At 32.4% G+C, this 23,106-nt stretch overlaps 1 protein-coding gene and 1 long non-coding RNA gene across 10 annotated transcripts; one reads left to right on the top strand and one right to left on the bottom strand.

Annotated features, from left to right (window-relative positions):
• Positions 1-3,722: 3,722 nt before the first annotated feature.
• LOC114275228 (aspartic proteinase) lies at positions 3,723-22,971 on the bottom strand. 9 transcript variants are annotated; one of them, XM_082873420.1, is made up of 14 exons: positions 22,834-22,970; positions 8,628-9,000; positions 8,450-8,510; positions 8,219-8,313; positions 7,992-8,104; positions 7,641-7,809; positions 7,494-7,533; positions 6,858-6,922; positions 6,645-6,758; positions 6,443-6,513; positions 5,815-6,022; positions 5,571-5,690; positions 4,506-4,594; positions 3,723-4,090 (listed from the first exon to the last, which is right to left on the bottom strand). In XM_082873420.1, exons 2-14 carry the CDS (start codon positions 8,985-8,987, stop codon positions 4,006-4,008), a joined length of 1,590 nt encoding a protein of 529 aa, XP_082729546.1. In that variant the 5' UTR covers positions 8,988-9,000; positions 22,834-22,970; the 3' UTR covers positions 3,723-4,005. The 9 variants fall into 9 exon arrangements, with proteins under 9 accessions (XP_082729546.1, XP_082729552.1, XP_082729549.1 ...); XM_082873426.1 differs by having other exon boundaries at positions 3,723-4,400; positions 5,815-5,980; XM_082873423.1 differs by having other exon boundaries at positions 5,815-5,980.
• LOC114275271 (uncharacterized) lies at positions 13,677-16,534 on the top strand. The gene is made up of 3 exons (XR_014332040.1): positions 13,677-14,405; positions 15,254-15,580; positions 15,691-16,534. It is a non-coding gene; the product is annotated as an uncharacterized LOC114275271 (long non-coding RNA).
• Positions 22,972-23,106: the final 135 nt, after the last annotated feature.

Here is a 23,106-nt window from a genome sequence, read left to right as displayed (position 1 = left end):
CCTTCTTTTCTTTTTTCTTTCCTCTATTTACTTCTATATACTTTTTTTAGCCTGCAATCAACCAAATGAGTGAAGGAAAAAAACACTTGTCCACTTAATTATGTGTTATGGATGCTTACCAATTGATTACGTTAGTTTTGAAGATGCATGATTCTTTTGGGCTGTGGATCCCTTGTATCATCTCTCATTTATCTTGATGTCCATTTTCATGTACTCCAGCAAGGAAAAATTATGCAGTAATTCTTTACACTTCAAATTAAATTGGAATGTCATTTTTTCAACAATTATGCCATGTTTGTTTGGACAGATTAGATTAAATGGAATTAGTGTTCCTAATACTGTTGATTCTGGGATTATTAATCTTGTTAGGTTTTGTATTTTATTTCATGCTTGGATTTACTTTGGATTATGGGGATAGATTGACAAAGTTTTGTAATTTAGCCAATTAGATTGAATCTCTTAGTTCGTCCTTCATTTTGTATTCAAGGACTAAAGTTTGGATTTTAATTTTCTTAGGCAAATATGAAATAATGTATTTTGCAGCATTATTAATCAAATCCTAAGGCTATTTCCAAACAAACATGGCTTTAGTTAATGAGATTGACAACAATTAATATGTGAGCTATACACGATGGTTTTTGGAAGGCCTATATGTTAGATTAACTAACTTTTTGTGTCATGAACAACTCTACACTTTCATTAAAATTCTATATTGAACTTTTTACTTTGAATTTTGTTCTTGTAAAAGTGTTGTGTGGCTTACATGCCAATTTTCTTGAGGCTCGTTGATGCTGGATGGATGAAAATAGTGATATTGCAAGGTGAGTTAAAGTGTGAAGAGTTAGCTATCACAATTGATAGTGGATAGATGAAAATGTTATTTTAGTAAAAGTATAGAGGTGTTAATTGTAGTTCAATTAGAAAATAAATGGTGACTGAATTGGTCCTAGTTATTCTTCAAGCCAATCTTCCCAAAATTAAAATTACATTTCTATTTCGGTGAATACGTATGATTGTTGTTAGTTCTAACTCTTAATTTTTTGCTTTCAAAATAGTTTAAAGATAGAAATTTGTATACAAAAATTAAATTTAGTACACTGTTACATTTTTAGATATGGCAATGTCAATTTAAAATCGTGATCCATAATATGATTTAGTGTGTTTGGCTTCAGTTTTCTGAAAATTGAGTTTTTTATTTTTCGTATTTTTATTTTTATTTTTAGTGAATATTTTTTAAATTTTAAATATTTTTTTACTTTTTTAAATAATAAAATATTTATGAAAAAATATTTTAAAAATTAATAAATACATAAAAATATGATAAATGTATTGAATTTTTTAATTTTATTTTATTTTTTGGTATATAGTGTATTTTTTAAAGTTTTTTTTTTCTTCACAAATATTATATTTTTTAAGTGTATTTATGTTAGACGTGTTTAAAAATTAAAAAAAAAAATTATATTAAATATTAAAAAAATTTATTGAAAATGTTAAAATACGGAAAATAAAAAAAATAGAAATGAGAGAATTGATGTCACTTTTTTATAATTCTCCCTATATAATTGCCTCTTTAAGCCATTTGTGACAAATAAAAGATTATTTTCTTATAGTTGGACTATATAAGATACTTCAAGAATTGAAGTAAAAATTTTGAAAATGAAAAGGATCAGAGTGCGAAACTTATTTTTTGAAATGGCAGATTACTTTGATCATGATAGTAGTTAACAATTGGATCGAAGGGGATTTTTTTTTTTTTAATTTAATGCTTAAATTGAAATAATAATTATTAAAGGATTAAAATGAAAAATGTCATACCTCAAGGGGCAAGTGTATTTTCCAATTTTTTTTCTATATAAATATCACTATGAACATATAAAATTCTATACAATAGTCATCCTATATACAAGAGAGTGTTTATATGTTTTAATACTACTAGAAGTGGGCAAACACTGGACCGGGTTGGGCTTGGGTCAGACTTGTATACGGTAAGAGGATGTGTCATTTAATCTAATAATTTCTAATCTAACCTTAAAAGAATTTATAAATTTTAAGCTGACTTACTTAACTTAGGAGTTGTTTGGAATGATTTAAATAAATATATTTTTTAATTTTTTACGAAAAGATGTGTAGAAAAATAGAGAGAGACATTTCATCTGCAAGCCCAATGGAATAGACCCACCCCACTCATGAAAAAAATAAAAGGAAAATGATTGGTGGCCCTAAAAAAATTGGCCCTAATACCCCTAATTTCCAGTTTTGGAAACTGTTCTCTTTTTTTTCTTTCTTTTTTCCTTTTTTTTTTTTTTTTTTTTACCTGAAATGGAAATTTCGGGCAATTCGGGGCACGGCTTTCGGGCCCTCAATCACCGCCCAAAATAAAAAAATAAAAAAAAATTTATTGCCATTTACTAAAATTTTGAACTTAGTTGAATTATATCTTTTTTGGAGACACGTCTTGTTTTAATAAAAATCACAAGAAGATGGCTACAATGTTTTAAAGATAAAAAATTTAAGGATGAAATTATTTTTTGCTGGCAAAATATCTTAGTTGTCAAAAGTGTCATATTATTAAATTTTTAGCATGAAATTGGACATTTAATGATGAATAACTATATTTTTTTGGATAAAAATTTATCTAAAAAAGTAAATATTTTTTACATGAAATTGTTTTGTTCCCCAAGTGTTTTTATTAACGACATTTTCAAAATTTTATCGCTTTTTTTTTTTCTTTTTTGAAACAACCTTTTAGTGATGATTCTTGTTACTGTAAGAATTGGTCTCCTAATATTTTTTGAAACAAAATTTTCAATTTTCAAAATAAAAAATAATAATTTCTAAAACTCTTATATGCTATAGTAGATGTTGAACTCCACTTCATAAAACTCTCGACGAAGTGTGATTATGAAGATATTATTTTGTACATTTCCCCTATTGGATACATCGTATTGCACCTATCTAGTTCATTATATAGAATCAAGACAAGTTTGCCCTTCATAAAAAATTATATATGTTGATAACGAACTTGTAATAACTTGTAAGATAATTAACATATGGCTTTTGCATGAGGACATATTGTACATCTCGCATTCAAAATGTTGCTGGTCTAATTATTGGAGTCACAATGATAATCTGATTTTTTGTTTTTTTGTTTTTTTGTTTTTTTTCGGTGGGAGTATGGGAAAGGGAATCCAATGTAACCTTTTGATTTAGCAAGTATTTTAAAATAAGCACATATTGGGCACCGTTTGGGAAGAAGGTTTTCAGGCTTTTTTTGACTATTTTAGTCACAAAAAATAAAATAGACTATTTTAGACACAACAAACAAAACATCACATCAAATCCATAATTATTACACTTTTCTCTCATAAAAAAAGTCAAAAAGCCAAAAAGTCCTCTCCAAACCAAGCTTTTTAGCCCAGGCTAAAATAACTAAAAAAATTAAAAAGTCAAAAAACTAACCCACTTCCCAAACAGAGCCTTAAAGATGTATATTTTTTTATTGTATGTACCTTTATATAAAATGTGTACTTTTTAAAAATATCTTAACATATTATCTAAAAGTATACGTTAACAAAATTCATTAAAAAAATTACAGGGAAAGAATAGTTTGTCAATTATTATTTTTTAAATATATTGGAGGTCTTAGCTTCCGATTTTGCTTATGTCTTCCTTATGGAACACTGGACCAAGAAAAAAGAGTATTATTAATGGATGCATCTCCATGCCAAAGTAACATCTGTTTTTATTCATGGGTAACCTTTTTACATAAAGCCCTATTTATCAAAATTCTCACCCAAAAAAACAATAATTATAATGCTAATAAATAAAAAAGATGCAATTCACACTATTGCAAGACATGTGTGTATTCATCCAATTAACATTACTTTCACAAATTGTCCACCTAATTGCACCTTGCATTCACAAGACAAGACCAATCAAAGGGAGGAAGTTGAAGGAGTAGTAAGCAGGTATGTAGTTTTCTCAAATCCCACTTAATTAGGAGTACTAAGCACTTTTCGCAAAACCCACTTGGAGATTACCAAAGTCGAATATAGTGTGGTATGCTCCAAGGAATAAATCTCCAAGAACCCTGTAATCCAATATAAACATATATGTATGCAACCACTTATTTGTCATTCACAAGAAGGGGAAAAAAAAAATCACTTTTGAAATTACTGCCACTAACTAATTTTACAATAATAATAGAGATCCCCACAAAATACAATCCCCACAACTTCCAAAATGATCTGAACCATTTATGTCATTGTCAGACACAACTTTTAAAAAAAATTCAAACACATCAATAGCCAATACATCAGTGGGGGTTCAGGGGATCCTCTTTTGTGGGGTTCCACACATTTTCCTATTAGCTGAGTAATAAAGAATTGCATATTATTATCCTGCATAGATAGACATGCTCGTTGGAAATTTCCTATATATGCATATAGATGATTACCATGTGTCATGACAAAACTAAAATAAAATAAAATCAGAAGATGACATACCATAGTGGGCCTTTTTGAGCAGGCACATCCAAAGCAACGAACCCATTAAGACAGACAGTAGAACAGCTTTCTTCAACTTTGATGGTATACTAGAGACACAAAACAAAACCAAAAAAAAAAACGTACATGCTTAGAGCATGCTAGTGCTTTCTGTTTATATTTATAGAAATTTTAAAATTTATATATAAGAAATCATTTAGTATCATTTTTATTTTAAAATTTTGTAAACGTAATTTACTAAAATTTTGAATAAAAACAAAAAAGTTAATTTCATTTGTTTTTAAAAAAAAAAATTCATTTCTCTTTCTCCTATTTCCAAGAACCACCACCTATGCTTATCACCACCGGTCACTATCACTAATGACCTCCTCTGACAACCACCTCCCGAGATCCGTCATCACCTTTTGTCGGAAACAAGCTTCGGTCATCATCTTAGATTTAGATAGCCCGCCACCACCTCCAACAATAGGCAATCACTTTTGGCCAACACCCCTTTACATTCAACAATCACTTTTGTCCACTACCAATCACCTCCCATCAATGACAATCATTTTTACCAACATATCCGATGGCTAACAATCACCTCCAACAATCACATTCAACGATCGATAACCATCTCTCGTGGGCCATCCCCTTTCAATTGTTTTCAAATCTACAGATATCATCGTAAACGTGCCACTAACTGATGATGCTACTTTTTATAGCTTATTGATGTTTATTTTTGGATTGTATGCTTAATGATGTTTTCACTCATATATTTGAGGATGTTGTAGGAATGAATCCCAGAACTTAGTAACTTTCTTCTAATTAATTTATGAGTTAGGTCAGGGATCTCAAATAAATTACCAAATATTTTACCAAGCTTCTCATATGGGTCCTATACCCATATGAGAAGTTTGGTAAAAAATTTAATAATTTATTTGAGGTTCATAGTATTTTTCTTAATTTATTGATTGTTCCATTTTACCCATATATATATACATAAAGATAAATTTGTAAGGAACACGGTTTAATTAGGAAAGAGCAAATTAAATAAATAAATAAAGACAACGGACACTCACGCACCTGTTCTGGGGAGAGGGGAAAGGATTTATTTCCGATGGTGAACGATACATATGGCATGGTAGCCATGTTGTCGCAGTTAATAAATGTTTTTCTCCTAGGATTTGGGAGCTTCTCGCACAGCTTCAAAATATTTACAAAAAAAACAAAATAAATGATATACATACTGTACCCTGTGAACATTATTGATCATGTGATTTTGGACAAATATGAACAAACATGTTACATTCTTATATATATATGTCACCTCATTAACATATTTGAATACTTTTTCCTTCGCTGTTTCTTTTTTAAGTTCCACTTCGATCCAGAAAACAATCATCTCACAGAAAGTACAGAGAGCTCTCTCATCATCAACAGGTAAACCATCTAAGTTCTGACCTCTTTCTACCACTGTTTCAATATCGGCAGCGCTGCATGGATTCAGATTTGCATGGTTCGTGTTACCAGCAAGACTACTTGCAATAATTGACGAGCAATGTTAGGGATCATAAAAAAAAATGTCATGAAGATAATCATGAAAGATTCTTCACTTTCGGATTACACATACAATAAAACACCACACACTAATCAATGGATGAAAAATTTTTGCGATGCATTTCATGATATTTTTTTCATGATTCCTATCATTACTCTTGACATGGATCCATGTCTAGTTAAGAAAAATATTTTGGATCACTAATTCTTGTGCTCTAAAACCAGCTCTAATGAGTTGGTAGTAGACGCTACCCACTGTGATGTGATGTTTTGGTCTTGATTTTTTTTTCTTCTTCATTGCCATCTTATTAGTGCTCCATTAGAATATCAAAATTAGTGTTCTGAATCATTGTTGGTCTAGTTAATATCCAATAAATAAATAAATAAAAATATATAACCTTGTAGTTGTATACAGAGATCCATTATATGGACATAGTCCGAGATTGACGCATGCTTTTTCAGGCTGTAACTGTCAGTAAGTGAATATAAGCAAAATGTAAGAAACATTCTTTCATTTCATCCACTACCACTCAAAAAGAAAATTGAACAATATATATATATATATATATAAGAAAAGTAGAAGAAAGAAGCTAAGCTAACCCCTGATATTAAAAATTCCCATATCAGAGCTCCATACTTGGAAACGATATTTTTACATTCCAAGCTTACAACACCATCTGCTCCAATGGCATGGTTGATTTGAGTTATAATAGCCTGAAAAAGAGCTAATAAAGATGGATTAGAATAAATATAAAAAATTGTTAAATCATATTTAATTGGTTAACATGTTACAATGGATGAAGAGTGACATACAGTTGGACCTGCAATAAAGGATGAACCTGAATCTACAATGGCAGCACAACCATCCTTGCAAAGACCTGATCAAAACATTTTGTGAACACCTAATATTAGTGACAACTATGTAAGATGAGTAAATGTTTGCAATGAGAGGTTGGGGGTTCAACTGTGCTAATCTAACAAAAACACTCTGTGGCTTAAACATCAAAAATGTTAATGAAAAATTGCACATTTTTTCTTTTTTACTTTTGTTGAAACTTGGAACCATGATCCATATACATTGTTTCAACACAGTGAAACATCAACATATTTTTAGGAAAAACGTGCATCTCCACAATTCAAGCTTGAAATTTAGTCCTTGTTTCATGTGGTTTGGCATCCACTTGAAAAAGTCTTTCTTTCTTTTTTTTGGAACTTTTTTGTCTTTAGTAATTTTTGAGTTTTTGGTTTTTTTTTTTTAAATCTTTAGTGTACTTTTTTCAATTTTTTTGTATTTTTTACACTTTTCTAATTTATCTAGTTGACAAGAAGCTAAAAGCGTAAAACTTTTGAAATTTTTTAAAAAGTTCAATAAAAAAATTGTTTAAAATTAAATGAGAGGAATTAAAGAGTAAACCAGGGCGTTAGTTAAAGCATATATAATAGCATCACCTGTTGAATTGCTTGCAATAATAATATCACCTACCTCAATCTGTAAGAGGTTATAGTTAAATGTCAATCATTAAGTCTTTTTAGCTCAGCAGAAGAAGACTAAATAATTTCAATAATATACAACTTAAATTTTAAATTTTCATGTACCTGCCAGTAACCATTTTGTGCGATTGGGGCAAAAGTGTGGTCACCCCTGAAGTGCCTCCAATCAACACCACCAAAGACAATCTCACCTCCTATCTTTGAATTAGGATCTCGATTCAGCCATAAAGAGAAGACTTGTCGGTTTACAAGACCTTGTTTAACCATATTATACCTGAACTCCCAGCAAAGTCTAGTTTCAATTTCAAGCAATATAAAGAAATCAAAGGAAAGAGCCAGCCAGAGAAACACCAATTTTTTTTTTGGTCTATTTCTTCACACATTTAGTAGCAAATTAGGGTGACCATGTGCTGCCAAAACAGTCAAATTAACAATCAGTGACTAAAAGAACTATACCACACTGGTGAGACTTGCCCAACTGCAATGTCCTGAAACCCAAGTCCAATAATCCCATCAAATTGTGCAAGCAAGAACATAAATAATCCTTCCTTTGTAGCCTCGGTGAACACCTAAATGTCATGAAATCAATGTTGCCATGACATGAATAATAACAACAACAACAACAATAATAATAAGAATATAGTAATAATACAACATGAAATTTGATACAAACAATCACGCACTTGATCTTTGATGATAACATCTCCAACTCTCACATTATCCTGGCTGAAGAAGCCAAATATAGATCCAGAACCATAATGGATTTTGCAAGATGTTCCTATATCAGAATGGAACAAGAAACCTGATATTATGGTTCCATCAGCATGCACAACACCAGAATCTAGCTTTATTATGATTATAGGAAAAACATACAACTCTATGAAAAGTTTAACGAGTTTTTGAAAGTAATGTACCAATTTCAGTATATGTACTGGATAGCTTTGCCCTGTACTTAGAATGCATATAGCAAGCAATCTGCATGAAGTTATTGCATTATAATTTAATTTATAGATATATATATATATTACCCAAACCCAACAAGTGTTACAATTACAACACTAGGCACTCAAGTGGTAAAAAAAAAAAACTCACAGAAAAGTGGCATTTCGAAGATGGCACCCAAAGATTGGAACTGCCGGTATCAAAGACAACAGCAAAGTGTTGTGGAGGTGAACCAATGCCAATCTCTCCGTAATATTGGGTGTCCATAAAATTTTTCAAATACACCACATCATCTTTTAAATTGTCAACGCAATTACTATTGGAATCGTCGCCCTTACCATTGGCATGGATAACCTCTCCTCTGGTGATTGCTACGCCATATATGCTGTTAAGGTCCAAATCCCGTCTCTTTAGACCAATTCTCACTAACCCGTCAGAGGAAACATTGAAACCAAAGATGCAAGCCAAATCCGATAAGCAGATGATAGTTAATAGAAGTTTGTTCCCCATTCTCACAAGTGCTCTGATTTCATATTCAAGAAAAAAAAATCAAAATAAATGGAATAATTACAAACATACAACAAAGTTCAATGAAATTGAATAGAGGAAGCCTGCTATTGAGGTCCCTTTCACACCTTTTGACAAACAGTTCCACCGATTTCTGTACTATGGAGTTGTATATAGATATTAGGAGGAAAAAATTATTTTATGAACTTTTTTTATTCATTATATGTTCATTGAAATCAATAGTTTCTATTCTCTTTTTATTTTTTTGAATTGTGGATTTCTGACTATGCTGAGCACCTCAAAAACTGTCACAGATCTATTAGAGAAATGTACAAGAGATACAGAAAAGTTTGTCATGCACAAAATAGTATGACAAAATGAAGTTATTACATAAAGGCCTAAATAAAACGAGCTTATGTAATGTGTAATATTACATAAAATGAACAGCGGCTACAGTTTACATTCAGGTCATGTTTGTTTGGGTGGACATGAGCTTGGGATTGGACTAATAGTCCAATAAAATTACTAATCCAATGTTTGATTAAACAATTGAAGTACGGACTAATTATTTTAAACTTGACTATTAGTTAAGATAGGATACATAATCCAATGGATTTGTACCCCTAGGACTATTAGTCATGGGAATGCTAATCCAGTCCGCCCAAACAAACATGGCCTTATTATCCTCCTCCTCCTCCTTCTTCTCCTAAAACTGTATGACTGTGAAGGCGATCATGATTATGTTTATGATTATTATGCGGGTTAGAGGAAGATAGAGGGGAGGAAGTGTTACCGTAAGCTAAAAGACTGTTACACCAGAAAGAGAGGCTTGAGGCTGAGAGTATTCCATCAATACAAAAGAGAAAGAGGGAGAGACACAGACCATTTATAGTAGGCATTTATATTGTCTAATTGTCTAGCTATTCTTTAGGAAGGGTCGTGGTGTGGCGTCAACTGTCATGGACAACAAGATGTGCTGCGACCAATTTCATTTTCATGATTTCAGTTCAGGAAACAACCAGGTAATTTCCAGGAGGATATAATACAGCTGTACTAGCTACCAAAAATAATTCTCCAATACTCACTGTATATTGCAAAGACACAGCCTGAGGACGAGGAGGAGGCGGCTTCCTATCCTATCCGTCCATTTCTAGTAAGCATAATATACAGAAAGATGAAAGCAAACAGGAAACAGACAGAGTTTGTCTCTTAGTCCTTAAACAACAATGCTAGGGATACTATTTATTACCGCTCTCTTACGATGTGGCGGATCTCTCATTGTCATGTTGATGTAAACTGTAATGGACGCATATAGAGAGAAGAGATAAAACCAGTGTTTAAATTGGTTGATTCCATAATGAATAGTGGAAGCAAAGTTCTTTAAACATGTTGATTCCTTAATCAAAGGCATCAATATAACTGCTTGATTCGCACAAAAAATCAAATAATTAGCAGAAAAAAGAGAAACAACGTTGAAACTATATTAATCACGAAGTTGTCTTTTAAGCATTACAATACTTTTAGTTTATGTATATAAACTAAATCAAATATATGTGGTAAAAAGGGATTGATTTTGGACAAAATCCTTGTCGAAGGCTCGTCAATTGTGTATATCTTGTCAAGAGCTTCTACCAAAGGTGTCTTTTAACTTGTTCTAAGCTTGTAATCAAAACAGGCTCACTCAACAGATTGGCCTTATTGGGCCTTGCATTATCTCGGACGGTCATGTACTAATCTGTGTGGAAGAATGACAATGGTTTAGGCAGTGATAAATATTGTTTAGCCAATGATAAACACAGCGCCTAACTGTGTGCATGGCGTAAGTGACATTTGTGTGAATTTAACACCAATGTCACTTGCACTGGTCATAATATATTTACTAGCGGACAGCACACGTGATACATGTATAATTTAAATAATTAATAATAAAAAATTTAATATCATAGTATGTATGTTGCTTAAGTGATAAGTATGTTTTTAGTGAAACTTAAGGTCTTGGGTTCAAAACTTACTTACACTATATATAATAATTTTTATTTTTTATTTTTGCATCTATAAAATTGCCACGTGGCATAAGGAGAAGAAAGTTTCACTAAATCAATTTAGGCTTTCACTTAATAATAGTATAAAATTGCTACATGGCATAAGAAGAAGAAAGTTTCACTAAACCAATTTAGGCTTTCACTTAATAATAGTATAGAGAGATTATCATTTAATGAGATATACCTGAATACTTGGTTGATATGCAGGTTGTTTTGGTAAATAACATTAAACAATTACTTAATATTTTTTTATTTTTCTTCTATTTATCCAAGTCAAAATATATATATATATATATATATATAAACCATAATAGTTTAACTCCTATTTAAGAGACTTATCTCTCATTTAATCCTATTAAAAAATCTAGTCTTGTATGATCTGAAATGACAGAATTGTCACCAAATTACTGTTGGAAAAAATAATTTTATGGTGACTTTAATGTGAAATTAAAGTAGGTCCCAACCATCAATTTTATGTGGGATCAAATGGGTCAAGATTTTTTGTAACAAGATCTTTACACCATAAAAAAAAAAAGACTAAAAATCATTGAGAATTGAATGAGAAATTGTCTTATAAAGTTGGCCTCATGAATGAGGTAGTTTTACATAAATGAATTCTGCATTTGTTGCTAGAAGGCTCCTCCTCTCTCTTCCCCTTTGTGTATAAAAAAAGACCTCCCTCTTTGTTTGTGTCTCACATATTTTTTTTGCTTTCTAGCATTATAGGCAGTCTGCTTCTACTATATAATTCTTCCTGCGTGACAGAGTGCTATCATTATCAGTTTGCCATAGAAGGTACTTTTGACTTAACGGTTGGGAGACAGATGCCGGCATACCTCCAGCACCCACTATGAGGCAACGAATCTCCAACACCCACTATGAGGCAACAAATCTGTTTTAAAAAGACTGTGGTATCACATAAGTTTTGGTTTACTTCCGTTATTCATTTCAGTATTTTATCTTGTTATAGATTTCTATTCATCAAGTTATAATCTCCAGCATGATCCCATGATCTCTTGTTCTGTATTTTTTATTTAATTTAATATGAATCTGCTTATTTTTATTTAAATACATATTTTGTACAACAATTACATAGATAGTAATAGTTAACACGAATATTATTACGAAAACTTAATTTGGAAAATTGAGAATATTAGTTGGATTAAATATGAGATTCTCCGTGAATATACGTTAAAACATGGTCTCGTTTAGAAACAGACTATTTTAATAATTTTTTGATTTTTTAAGAAAAGATATGTATAAGAATAAAAAGAGTGATGCCACATCATTGTGACTCTAGTAAATTTTTAGTTTTTTCATCATTTGTTTATTCACACTTAATTTTTTGGGACACTTTTTCATAAAATTTTTATTTCTAATACTTATGTTTCAATTAGTTCAATTCCACCCCTCATCACCTATAACCGCTTGTTTTATAGCCACATATCCCTCCATCTCACCTTACACTCCAATTCATTCCTCACACACCTACAAGCATTACACTGTCCCCCACAAAATTTATATCTTTTCCACTATCATTACTTTACAAAAAAATGAAAGCTACCACTTTATTAATCTTTTAAATCTCAAGTTGTTAGCTTTTAAATCGTAAGTGTTAGAGAGATATCTAGATACAAATTATATGGCAAAAAAAATACATAGGAATAAAGATGAAACTAACTATTTGCTATAAAAACGACTATGATTCCAAAAAAAAACCCTTCCCATCTTAATATACGGCATGCCTCACCTCGCGCCACACGGGTTTTTCCAACTTAAGAAGAAAACGAGAAAATGATGAGATTGTTTGGTTTGTATTTGAGAAACATATTTTGAGATAAAAAATACGAAAATTTGTTTGGTTTGATTTTTTTTCAAAAGATGTTTTGAAAAGTTATTTTGAGAGAGAATTTTGAAAAAAGTGATTGATTTAATGTGTATGAGAGAGAGATTTGTTTGGAAAACTTGTAAACCAAACAAGTTTTGGAAAAAAATTTTGAGAAAATTTGTTTGGTTTGATTACTTTTAAAAACTTATTTGTAGAGAATTTTTCTCAAAATTTTTTAAGAAACACAAACCAAACAGGGTCTCACGTTTTAGATCACTTTCACGCCAATTGTATTGTCTAAATACACTTGTATGTATATATTTATATGTTAATTTGTTAAATAAAATTAAACTAAAACACATAAATATTAACATTCCTTTAATTTGATATATTTGATTATTATCATTAATTAGTCATTGTATTTCATATAATATATTATCTCGTACGTATTGTCCATCATAAGATTGACTAGTTACTTTTCCACCTCTCATTCGTGTCTTGCTCCCCTTATTCTTGTACTTTAAGGCCTCGTTTGTTTGGAGTTATAGGGAGGGGATTGAGTTTGGTAGTGAGGAGGGGATTGAAAATCTCTTTGACTTTTCTCAACTTCTTGCCTTCGCTCTTGCTTTTGCTTTGGTCACATATTTTTTTCTCAAACCCTTTCATACCTTACAAAAAAATAAATAAATAAATAAAACACAAAATACTACAAATCGGTCCCCTACGCCGTTATCTTTACACTTATAATCTCTTTAATTTTTCTTGATCTCTTACTTTTACCCTTACTCTTACTCCGAACACTTTATTTTTTTCAAACCCCATATACCTTTAAAAAAAATAAAAAATAAATAAAAATAAGATCCCACAAATTCATCCCGCTGTAATCTATTATAACAAATGCATTATAATTGACCTGCAATATTACTATTTTTAATATTAATAGTAATAATAATTAATATTATATTATATTTTGTTAGGACAAAAGTGAAAAAAAAAAAAAAAACAAAAAAAACAACAACATACAACAAAGGAAAACTAATTAAACAAATACACGAAAAGAAAAAAAACACGAGCTTTTCTCTGCTGTGCATGTATAACACACATCCATCGAACAACCCCACATCGTACCATTCGAATCTATTCCGCTGGCGGTCAAGCGCTGCTCTGAAGAAGGGATTGAGGGCTTCTTCGTTCTTCGTTCGATTGTTACAATCAAAGGCTCCCAATACTCAGATTATATGTATCAAATTATTGTATTAATGATGATCAAGTAGGCTCAATGAGGGTTTGTGATTACGCTCGATTAAGTCGGTTTCAGAGGAATTGGTATCTGGGTTTTTGTGGGTTTTTGAAGTGTTTTGTTGGGTCGAGAAGTTATTTGCGATAGGAGTGTGATATGTTAGGGTAGGTGTTTTTTTGGGGTAGGGTTAGGGTTAGGGTTTGTTGGTGTTCTGGAGGGTTGATATGGAAGATACAGAGCTTGAAGAGGGCGAAGCTTGCTACTACAAGGACGATACAAGTGTTGACCCTGACATAGCTCTCTCTTACCTTGTAAGAGTTCAATTCTGTTCTTACTGTAATTCGGTTCAACTTTTGTTTGCTTGGTTGATCAATTAGGGTTGGAAGTCTTTTTCTTCAGAATATAAAACTTAATTGTACTGCACAATTTGATGATGCTAATAAGTGGTTTTAAGGTATAATCTATCCATGAATGGTGTTTTTATGTAACTTATTGATCACAACCACTGAGAGAAGAGAATACATCATTTTTGAATATGAACTTGTGGAATGTACCTTAGTTGGCTTCAGATGCACTATTGTGGTGTTTGATATGGATTTTGTTCAGTTAATAAAAGAAAGAAGAGGAAAACAAAGAAGAAAAAGAAAAAGTTCCAAATACATTAAAATTTGGGTAAAATACACATCCAGTCGAAACTACATACACGAGTGGTTTGTTTTTATCAGAATATGGAAGGGAATTTGGAGAAGTGGATAAATCAAATTGCAATCCAGCTTTACAGGTGCTAACTTTATTGTCACTAGCAGCTTTACAGGTGCTTTCTATTCTAACTTAATCTTATTAAAATATTATTTTCTTATTGTGTTTGTTATTTTTTCTTTTTTTATTAAATTGATGAGTTATCAACCAAACAAGTCTTAAAAAATGCAAAAAAAAAAAAAAAAAAGACCTAAAGGCTTAACACTGCTTCCCGCAATTGTAGCGATAAACAGTACCTCGCTTGTTGTAGCGAGATACTGTAGCACTCGTAAATTAGCAACATAGTGTAACGAGACTAATGAATGTCCATTTTTGATGAACAATATCACTAATTTAGCTAAAAAACGATTATAGCTAGTTTGATACGAATGCTCTAAAGGCTTAACACTGCTTCCCGCAGTTTGAACAAATTGCATGCTGCAAGGGCCTCATCAGGGGATATTTCAGCCAAACAAAATTCGTGCTTGTCTTCTGCTGTAGTTATTGAAAAGTTCCCTATGAAACATGAACCTGTTTTGATTAAGCCGGTTAATCCAACTGACCAGAGAACACTGAAGGTTCGAATCAGAGTGGTTCTGGTAACAGAGCAAGGAAAAATGCTGCAATCTATAGTGGCCTTGGGCTTATTTCTCCATCATCGTCAATGGGGAACAGTCCTGATGAGAGCGGTGGGATGTCATCTGAATGCCAAGAGAACGTGCATGAATCTCTTTACAGAATACTTCAGGTAAATTTTATTTCTACATTTTTCTTACAGAATACTTCATTTACAAAATGGACCTATAAGAACATGGTTGAACTTGCATTTGTTGGTTCTCTTTTCATGTCGTGGAACAGAGTATGACATCTTTTCCAGTCCCTGGTGGCTTGCTTTTGTCATCTGTCCATGAGAGTTTACTTTGCTTGGCAAGAAAGGAAAAACTTTCACAAAACAGTAAGCCTGTTGCTGCCATCAAGAGCAAGAGCATGCTGTTGCGTTAGCAGATGATTCAGCTTCCTTGATGGGGGTTAGTAAAGTGTCAAAAGACAAGAAAGCAAAGATAGTGGAGAAGAGTGACAATTTGATAGTGTTGAAGCAAGAACTTGGTATGGATTTTGATGATAAAAGAACTACTATTGTGAAGTGCGAAGTTGATATTGAAGTGCGAAATATGGGAAATGAGTCCCTGGGCCAGAAAGGGTGTTTCTCTAATGACACAAAACCCAAGCGTATTTCAAATTCAGTATGCAATGTTGTGGACAGTGTGAAAGGTGCTGCCATGGCACCTGGGATTCCTAGGGAAGCTGGGAGAAACATTTCATTGAAGAAGAGGGAAGTGACCAAGGATGGGATGGAAGACAGATTATCAACTCGGCTAGTTAAGGAGTCTGAGTCATTATCTGATCAAAAGGATGGTGAGCTAAGTAGCACGGACACGGACACGGGACACGACATGGACACGCGGACACGTAATTTTTCAAAAAATGAGGGACACGACACGTTGGGGACACGTTTAATATATATAATTTTATTTATATATTATATGTAAAATTAAAAAATATATACTATTTTTATTTATTTATTTATTTTATTTATTATATGCAAAATTAAAAAATATATACTAATTTTATTTATTATATGTAAAATTAAAAAATAAATATATTATTTGTATTTATTTATATTATTTAAGACCAAAAGAAAGGTTAGGGGTTATATTATTTATTTATTTATATTATTTATTATTAGTATATAATTTATTATTAGTATATAAATATATATATATATGTGTGTATATATATTGTTAGTATATAACGTACATAGCTATCGATGGTTGCGTCGAAAATTTTAGCAAGAGAGAGAGAGAGCAGAGAGGGTCAAACGATGCGCAGAGAGGGAGACGAGGTCGATGGTCGATCAATGGTCAAACGAGGGCGATCGATGGTCGATCGAGGCGCAGAGAGGGAGACGAGGAAGACGAACAGGTTAGGGTTTCTTCTCTCTGTCCTCAATCTGTCTCTCTCTTCCCTCGACCTATCTCCCTCTCTCTCTCTTCCCTCGATCTGTCTCTGTCTCTGGCTCTCTCTCTTTCTCCTCTCCAACAGTTCTAGGGCTTCTTCGATCCACCCACCTGCGTGTCTGAATCGTGTCCTCGCGTGTCCAACCTCGTGTCCGACTCTGAAAAATTCTGAAAAAGGGGGGACACGCAGGGGAGAGTGTCGGACACGTGTCAACAGCGTGTCGTACGCGTGTCCGTGTCCGACACGTGTCCGACACTAATACGCAAGCCTCAGGGACGTGTCCGTGCTTCATAGATGGTGAGTATGAAAAGGCAGAACAGAGGACTAGGAGTAGTTCAATGGAGAAGATTTGTGAAAGCAGAATAAAAAATGATCATAGGAACGTTTCAACTGATCTTAGAGAAGATGTCCAGAGCAAAGGAAACAAAGTTTCTGACCCATTGAAAGCTGACACTGATGTTTCTAAGTGCAGGAGAGATCATAATCACTACTAAAAAAAACACTTTTTGCGACCGCCACAAGCCGTCGCAAATAATAAAAATACAGTCGCAAAAAACTTTTTGCGACGGCCTATGCGACCGCAGATGGGGGACGCAAATGTGGGGGTGGCAAATACTTTTTGCGACGGCAAAACAGCGGTCGCAAATTATTTGCGACCACCTAAACTACTTTTTGCGACAGCTATTTTGCCGTCGCAAAAAAAATAAAATAAAATAAAAAACACTTTTAGCGACCATTGTTTTACTGTCGCAAATAATTATTTCTTTTAAAAAAAATCATATATGGGTTTGCTATAACAAAAAAATCAATTATAAGCACCAAACAATTTTTTGTTAATGAAAATAACAAAATTAACAATTTAATTAAATTTATAATAGACATTATCCATTAACCATCCTTAAATACACTGTACTAAAAAATTCAAGTCTCAAAAAAAGAAAAAAAAAAAAAAGCAACATAATCTTTGGCTCCCAACATCACCTGCTTGATCATACCAACTATTCCCTCAACAAAATCTGCAAACACATATATCAAACTTAACTAAGTGCCTTCATACTATAAAATGCTATGTAGTTAAACACAATATAAATTCAGAGAGACAGAGCCATTCTTCAAAGAGTGAAATCCTAACTTTTCATGGAGAGAATTATTATTGTGATTCAAACCCACCCACAAAGCTAGGGGCAGATAGAACTTCTCAAGTCATGTCACGACCACTAAGAGGGTTCAAGCCTTGCCATTCAAGCCCTCCCTCCCTAAACCTATCAGAGTACAAGTACTTGAACTGTGCAAATTCCTTACTAATGGTACTAGTAATCCCACTATTGCTTAGTTATAACAGCTCATGTTTTAACCCACTATGACTCTACTGCATCAAATATATATTAAAAAAACATAACATCCTAGAAATAGACTTTTCTTGATTATTGCTAAATAGGAACCACTTACATCTTGATATAATAGCTCTGTTCCACTCAACTTTTAGAAACCCAATCCATCTTCCTTGACCATATTAAGTTTACAACCTGCAAGATGGAGAAAAAATTGGAGAGAAACTAATTAGCATCCATCATTAAACATACGATTAAAGTTGGAATGTTTCATAATTCTAATGTCTCCGAGACCCAATATGCTAGCAATGATTTAACTGCAATCATAAAGCTATAAACTTTCAAAGTTTTGATTTTATTTTTAATTGAAAAGTTGTAACATGAAGGTTTGAACTCATTCAGCTAAGCGAATGACACAACCACAGTATGGAAACTACTCAAGGAACCAGAATTCTGAAAATGATGAGACTAAGCATTTTGTATAATTCCAAAATTTATGGCAAGTAAAACTAGGTGACAGGAATATCTTTAAATGGGACAGTAAAAAAATGATAGATAATATCAAAATCACATGAACATCACAGATAATATGACAAATAAAATATAAAAACCACAGATCATGTTCTGACAGTATTAAGTGGAATCAACATCAAGTAAAGTTCCATCCCAACTCAGATAATATGAATTTTAATGGGAACATGATAGTCCAACGATTATAGATATGTATTGAGAGAGCGTATAACAATTTAACAAAATTTCTTTACAAACAGAATTCTGTACTTGACCAGATGCTGCCAGTGCATCCATAAGGAGAGATACAGCCCAACCATACTTGTAAGCATATTTGATGAGCAGCCATAGCTACTGTTCCTTGATGAGCAGCCATTGATGTCCCTAGTGTCATAGTCACAAGAACAACAAAATAGTGTCCCAGTGTTCTACTGGAAGATGAACTGCTATAACTAATCAGCCTTAAGCAGGATTTATGGTCCTAATCCAATGTTATATTGATATCAAAATTCCGCACTCACAGAACAAAACTACAATAAAATGACACAGCATAAATCGTATTTCATATGCATGCCAATAGATTTTAGTCACACTAGCATTATCTTAAAAATAAAATAAAACACTCACCAGATTTTATATGACCTCCAAATTGCAGATCTCTCAACTTTGGAGGCAATAAGACAACCCTCTTATTAAGATGACAAATCATTAAAAAGGTAACAATATCTCTGAAACAAAGAAAATACACACACATATATATATACAATATATCGAATCCTCAAACAATAGTTACAACTCAAATATATCGAATCCTCAAACAACAAAAATAAAAGCCAAAAGGAGAGGAAGTCAAAAACTAGTGAGAGAGAGAGAGAGTGAGAGATCTATTAAATGCAATAAAGAAAAGCAACTATAGAAATATGTTTGGTTTTCTTTTAATATTGAAAGCATAACATTTTTGGGTGCCCAATAGTTTCAATCAACCATCTGCTCCACAGGACTAACTTCGCACTGAAAGCCAAGAGGATAAGAAGAGTTGATTTAGTTATTGGTCATTGTTCATGAATTAACTTCAAATTTCCTGTTTACTTTTTATTCTTATCAAATGATTTGTGTTGAAGTTGATGAATTTTCTTTGGTAACAAAACATAGCTGACTGTAGTTTTTCATTTCAACTGAAGTAAACATTTGGGGAAATGCTTAAGCAAAATTTGAAAGCCATAGAATTTTTATTATTATTATTATTGACAAGAAGCTATGCTAATAATTATCATGGTGAACTTTCTTTTCAAATATTTGGTCAGAAACCATCTCCACCATATTCAGTGCTACTGATGTGGCATGACCAGATGGAATTCATCGATTCCTGGAGAGAATTTTAGCTAGTGGAAAACTAAAGTCCACTCTTTTTCCCCTGTTTCAGTATCTTATACTATCTTATGCTGAAAATGGTTTTTCCTCATTAGAAACAAAGCAAGGATTGTGAAAAAACAAAACAAAACAAAACAAAAGTTGATACAGAGAAAAAAAAGGTAGGGATTTGCAATCACATATCACTACAGAATCTAAATTTTAGAGATGGTGTTAGATAGGTTGAGTTGAGAAGTTCACACCACAAACAAATTTTCATCCCTTGCTGCACTTCACTGCAACCTAAATTGAAGTTGGTGTGAATGGCTTCATGAATCCATTACAAACCCCATTTTCACTGAAACTTGACTCAATTTGAAGCTGGAAATTTGTTGAGAATCATGAAATGCTATTGCTTTGCCATTCAGCCATTAAGAAAATCTTTTGAAGTTCATGTTTTCACTACTTGTGACATGAATAAAAAAAATTCCAAATCAATTGTGCCCAATTCAAATGGTTGGTTGGTGAATTTTCACTAGCAACTTCCAACATCAAAATTCAGATCTCATTACTTTTCTATTTCCTTAAAATTGTCTCAACAACCAAACATAGGGCGAAAAGGGCATTAACTAGATTGTTCAGAATTTTCACGATTGAACGTTGGTTAATAATAATAAGAATAATAATAGTGAATTTTCATTATCGACTTTCAATACCAAAAGTCAATTATCATTTTCTTTTTCTATATCCTCAAAATTTTCTCAACAAACAAACAGATGGAAAAAGGGCCAAATTTGACTATCAAAATTCAAACAGACACATAATTACGAATTAGTACCTGCCATTGTTACACATAATTTGACTATCAAAATTTGACTATCAAAATTCAAACATAATTACACATAATTACACATAATTACGAATTAGTACCTACTGTTAGAAATTCACATGTTTCTCCTCTGTTTAAACAATAGTTACAACTCAAATACACATATATATATATTTATAAAATTACATCAACATATCTAACTAATGCTCCTTTATTTTCCAAAACTATCCACATTATATCTATCTAACAGCTCATAATGCTATATAGGAAACCTATCATATACTTTATCTAAACCAATAATCACCATATAAAGGCCCTACAAATTCAAAAACTTTTGTATCTCATGAGAATTTGTCAACAACTTTACTGCATATTTTTTCTTTTCCGGCATTTTCTCACAAACAAAACAAAGGCAAAAACTATAAATATCATCTAAAACATGTACAACATAAAAACTCTAATCTTAATTTTCATTCTAAGGGACTAAAAACAGAGCTAAAGAATAAAACTCAATTTTTTCAATTTTAGTTTCTGACAATATCTGAGTAGATAAACAGAGGCAAAATGGAGAAATATAATCAGACAAATAAAAACATACTGAATTTTCAGGCTTAAGAAGCAACAAAAAAAATCGAAATGAAAAAATAAAATTGAATTTCATTCATCGAATAATAGAAATCATAAAATTTGAATATTGCAAGGGTCATCCGTCGATCCAAACCCTAGGAGCAGATTCAAATTGTAAAATGACAAGAGACAAAGGAAAATAGAAACAGAGAGAACTTCCGAGAGAGAGTACCTTGAACTCGATCGAAACCCTAGGTGCAGATTCAAATCAGAAAACAAGAAGAAGAAGAGAAAGAAACTTGAGAGAGAGAGCGCGTACCTTCAATGATCGAATTCAAAAGAATCAGGAAAAGCTGATTGTGTTTTTAGAATATAAGAAACAGAGAGAGCACAAGATTGAGAAGAACATCAATGAGAGAGAGAAGAGATTGAGGGACACAGAACGAGTGAGATCGAAAGAAGAGAGAGTGATTCATACCAATGTGTGAGACTGAGAGAGAGACTGAAAGAGAGCTCGCGCGAGAAAGAGAACGATCATTGAGAAGAGTTAGGGCAAATATAAGGAAAAGGGAAAAATAAATAGAAGAAAATAAGGAATATGTTAGTTATTTGCGACTGATAATCGGGGGGTCGCAAGTTATATGGTAGCAAAAAGTCATCTTTCTAGTAGTGAATGTTGGGGCAATGGATCATTCCCGTTACAAGGTTGGTCAGACAACTACATATCATGAACAGGTTGAAGCTAAAATGCCTCGTGGCATGGTAAAGTCTTCGTTTGAGAGCAAAAATAAGTCGAAGGGAAGCCAAAGTAATGGTAAGTCGGCTTCTGAAGCTGATGAAAGCTTGATGACCAGATCATATGAAGTGCCAAAAGAGAAGAAGAAAGCTGCTAAAATGCACAATTCAAAGTCACCGAAGGATATTCAAAATGTCGATGATAACTGTAAAGATCTACTGCCCAAAACTAGAGTAGAACAGATGAATAACCAAATAAATTCATTGGAGAGGCCATTTGGTGATAGGCCAAAAAGATCTAACCCTGAGGCTGTTGAGAAAGAACATTGCAGGAATTCTCACAAGCAGTTCTTCCACCACCTTTTTGTTATTTTTCTTTCCAAATCTCCCCTTAAAATCTCCAATCAAACACAGCATAAGTAAAGAGGCCATATATATATATATACATGCATACAGCTACAAAACGTCACAAAAACAACAGTAACAATATAGAGAGAACCCAATACGGATAATAATAAAATCCCACATCGAAACATCTAAGAACAACCCAAGAAACGAAATTAACATACCTAATGAGTACGAGACAGTGAAACAGAAAAAAAATAAAATAATCAAAGCAAAAAAAATAAATAAATTCAGAGAGCTCAGATATTCACTTACCTGGAATATTTCGAAATAGAAAGTATATTTCTCCCTAGAGACAACTTCTTCAACCCATCTTTGCTCGATCAAATCCTTCAAGACGCGAGTCCTATATATAGAGAGCTACTGAGGCCGCTTGTATCCTTTTTTTATTTTATTTTATTTTATTTTTTTATTTTATTTCAAAATTTACAAATTCAGAATATAACTTTATTCTCAAATCATAATTCTAAAACTCTATCAAACGTTACCTAAAAAGGGTGCTTTCTCACTTTTGGGGGATTAGTGAGA

The sequence above is a fragment of the Camellia sinensis genome, chromosome 6 (assembly GCF_055761805.1).
Source record: "Camellia sinensis isolate YWXY chromosome 6, ASM5576180v1, whole genome shotgun sequence".
NCBI lineage: Eukaryota > Viridiplantae > Streptophyta > Magnoliopsida > Ericales > Theaceae > Camellia > Camellia sinensis.
The sequence above is the reverse complement of the archived record's forward strand: the minus strand, read 5'-3'. Positions and strand labels throughout refer to the sequence as shown.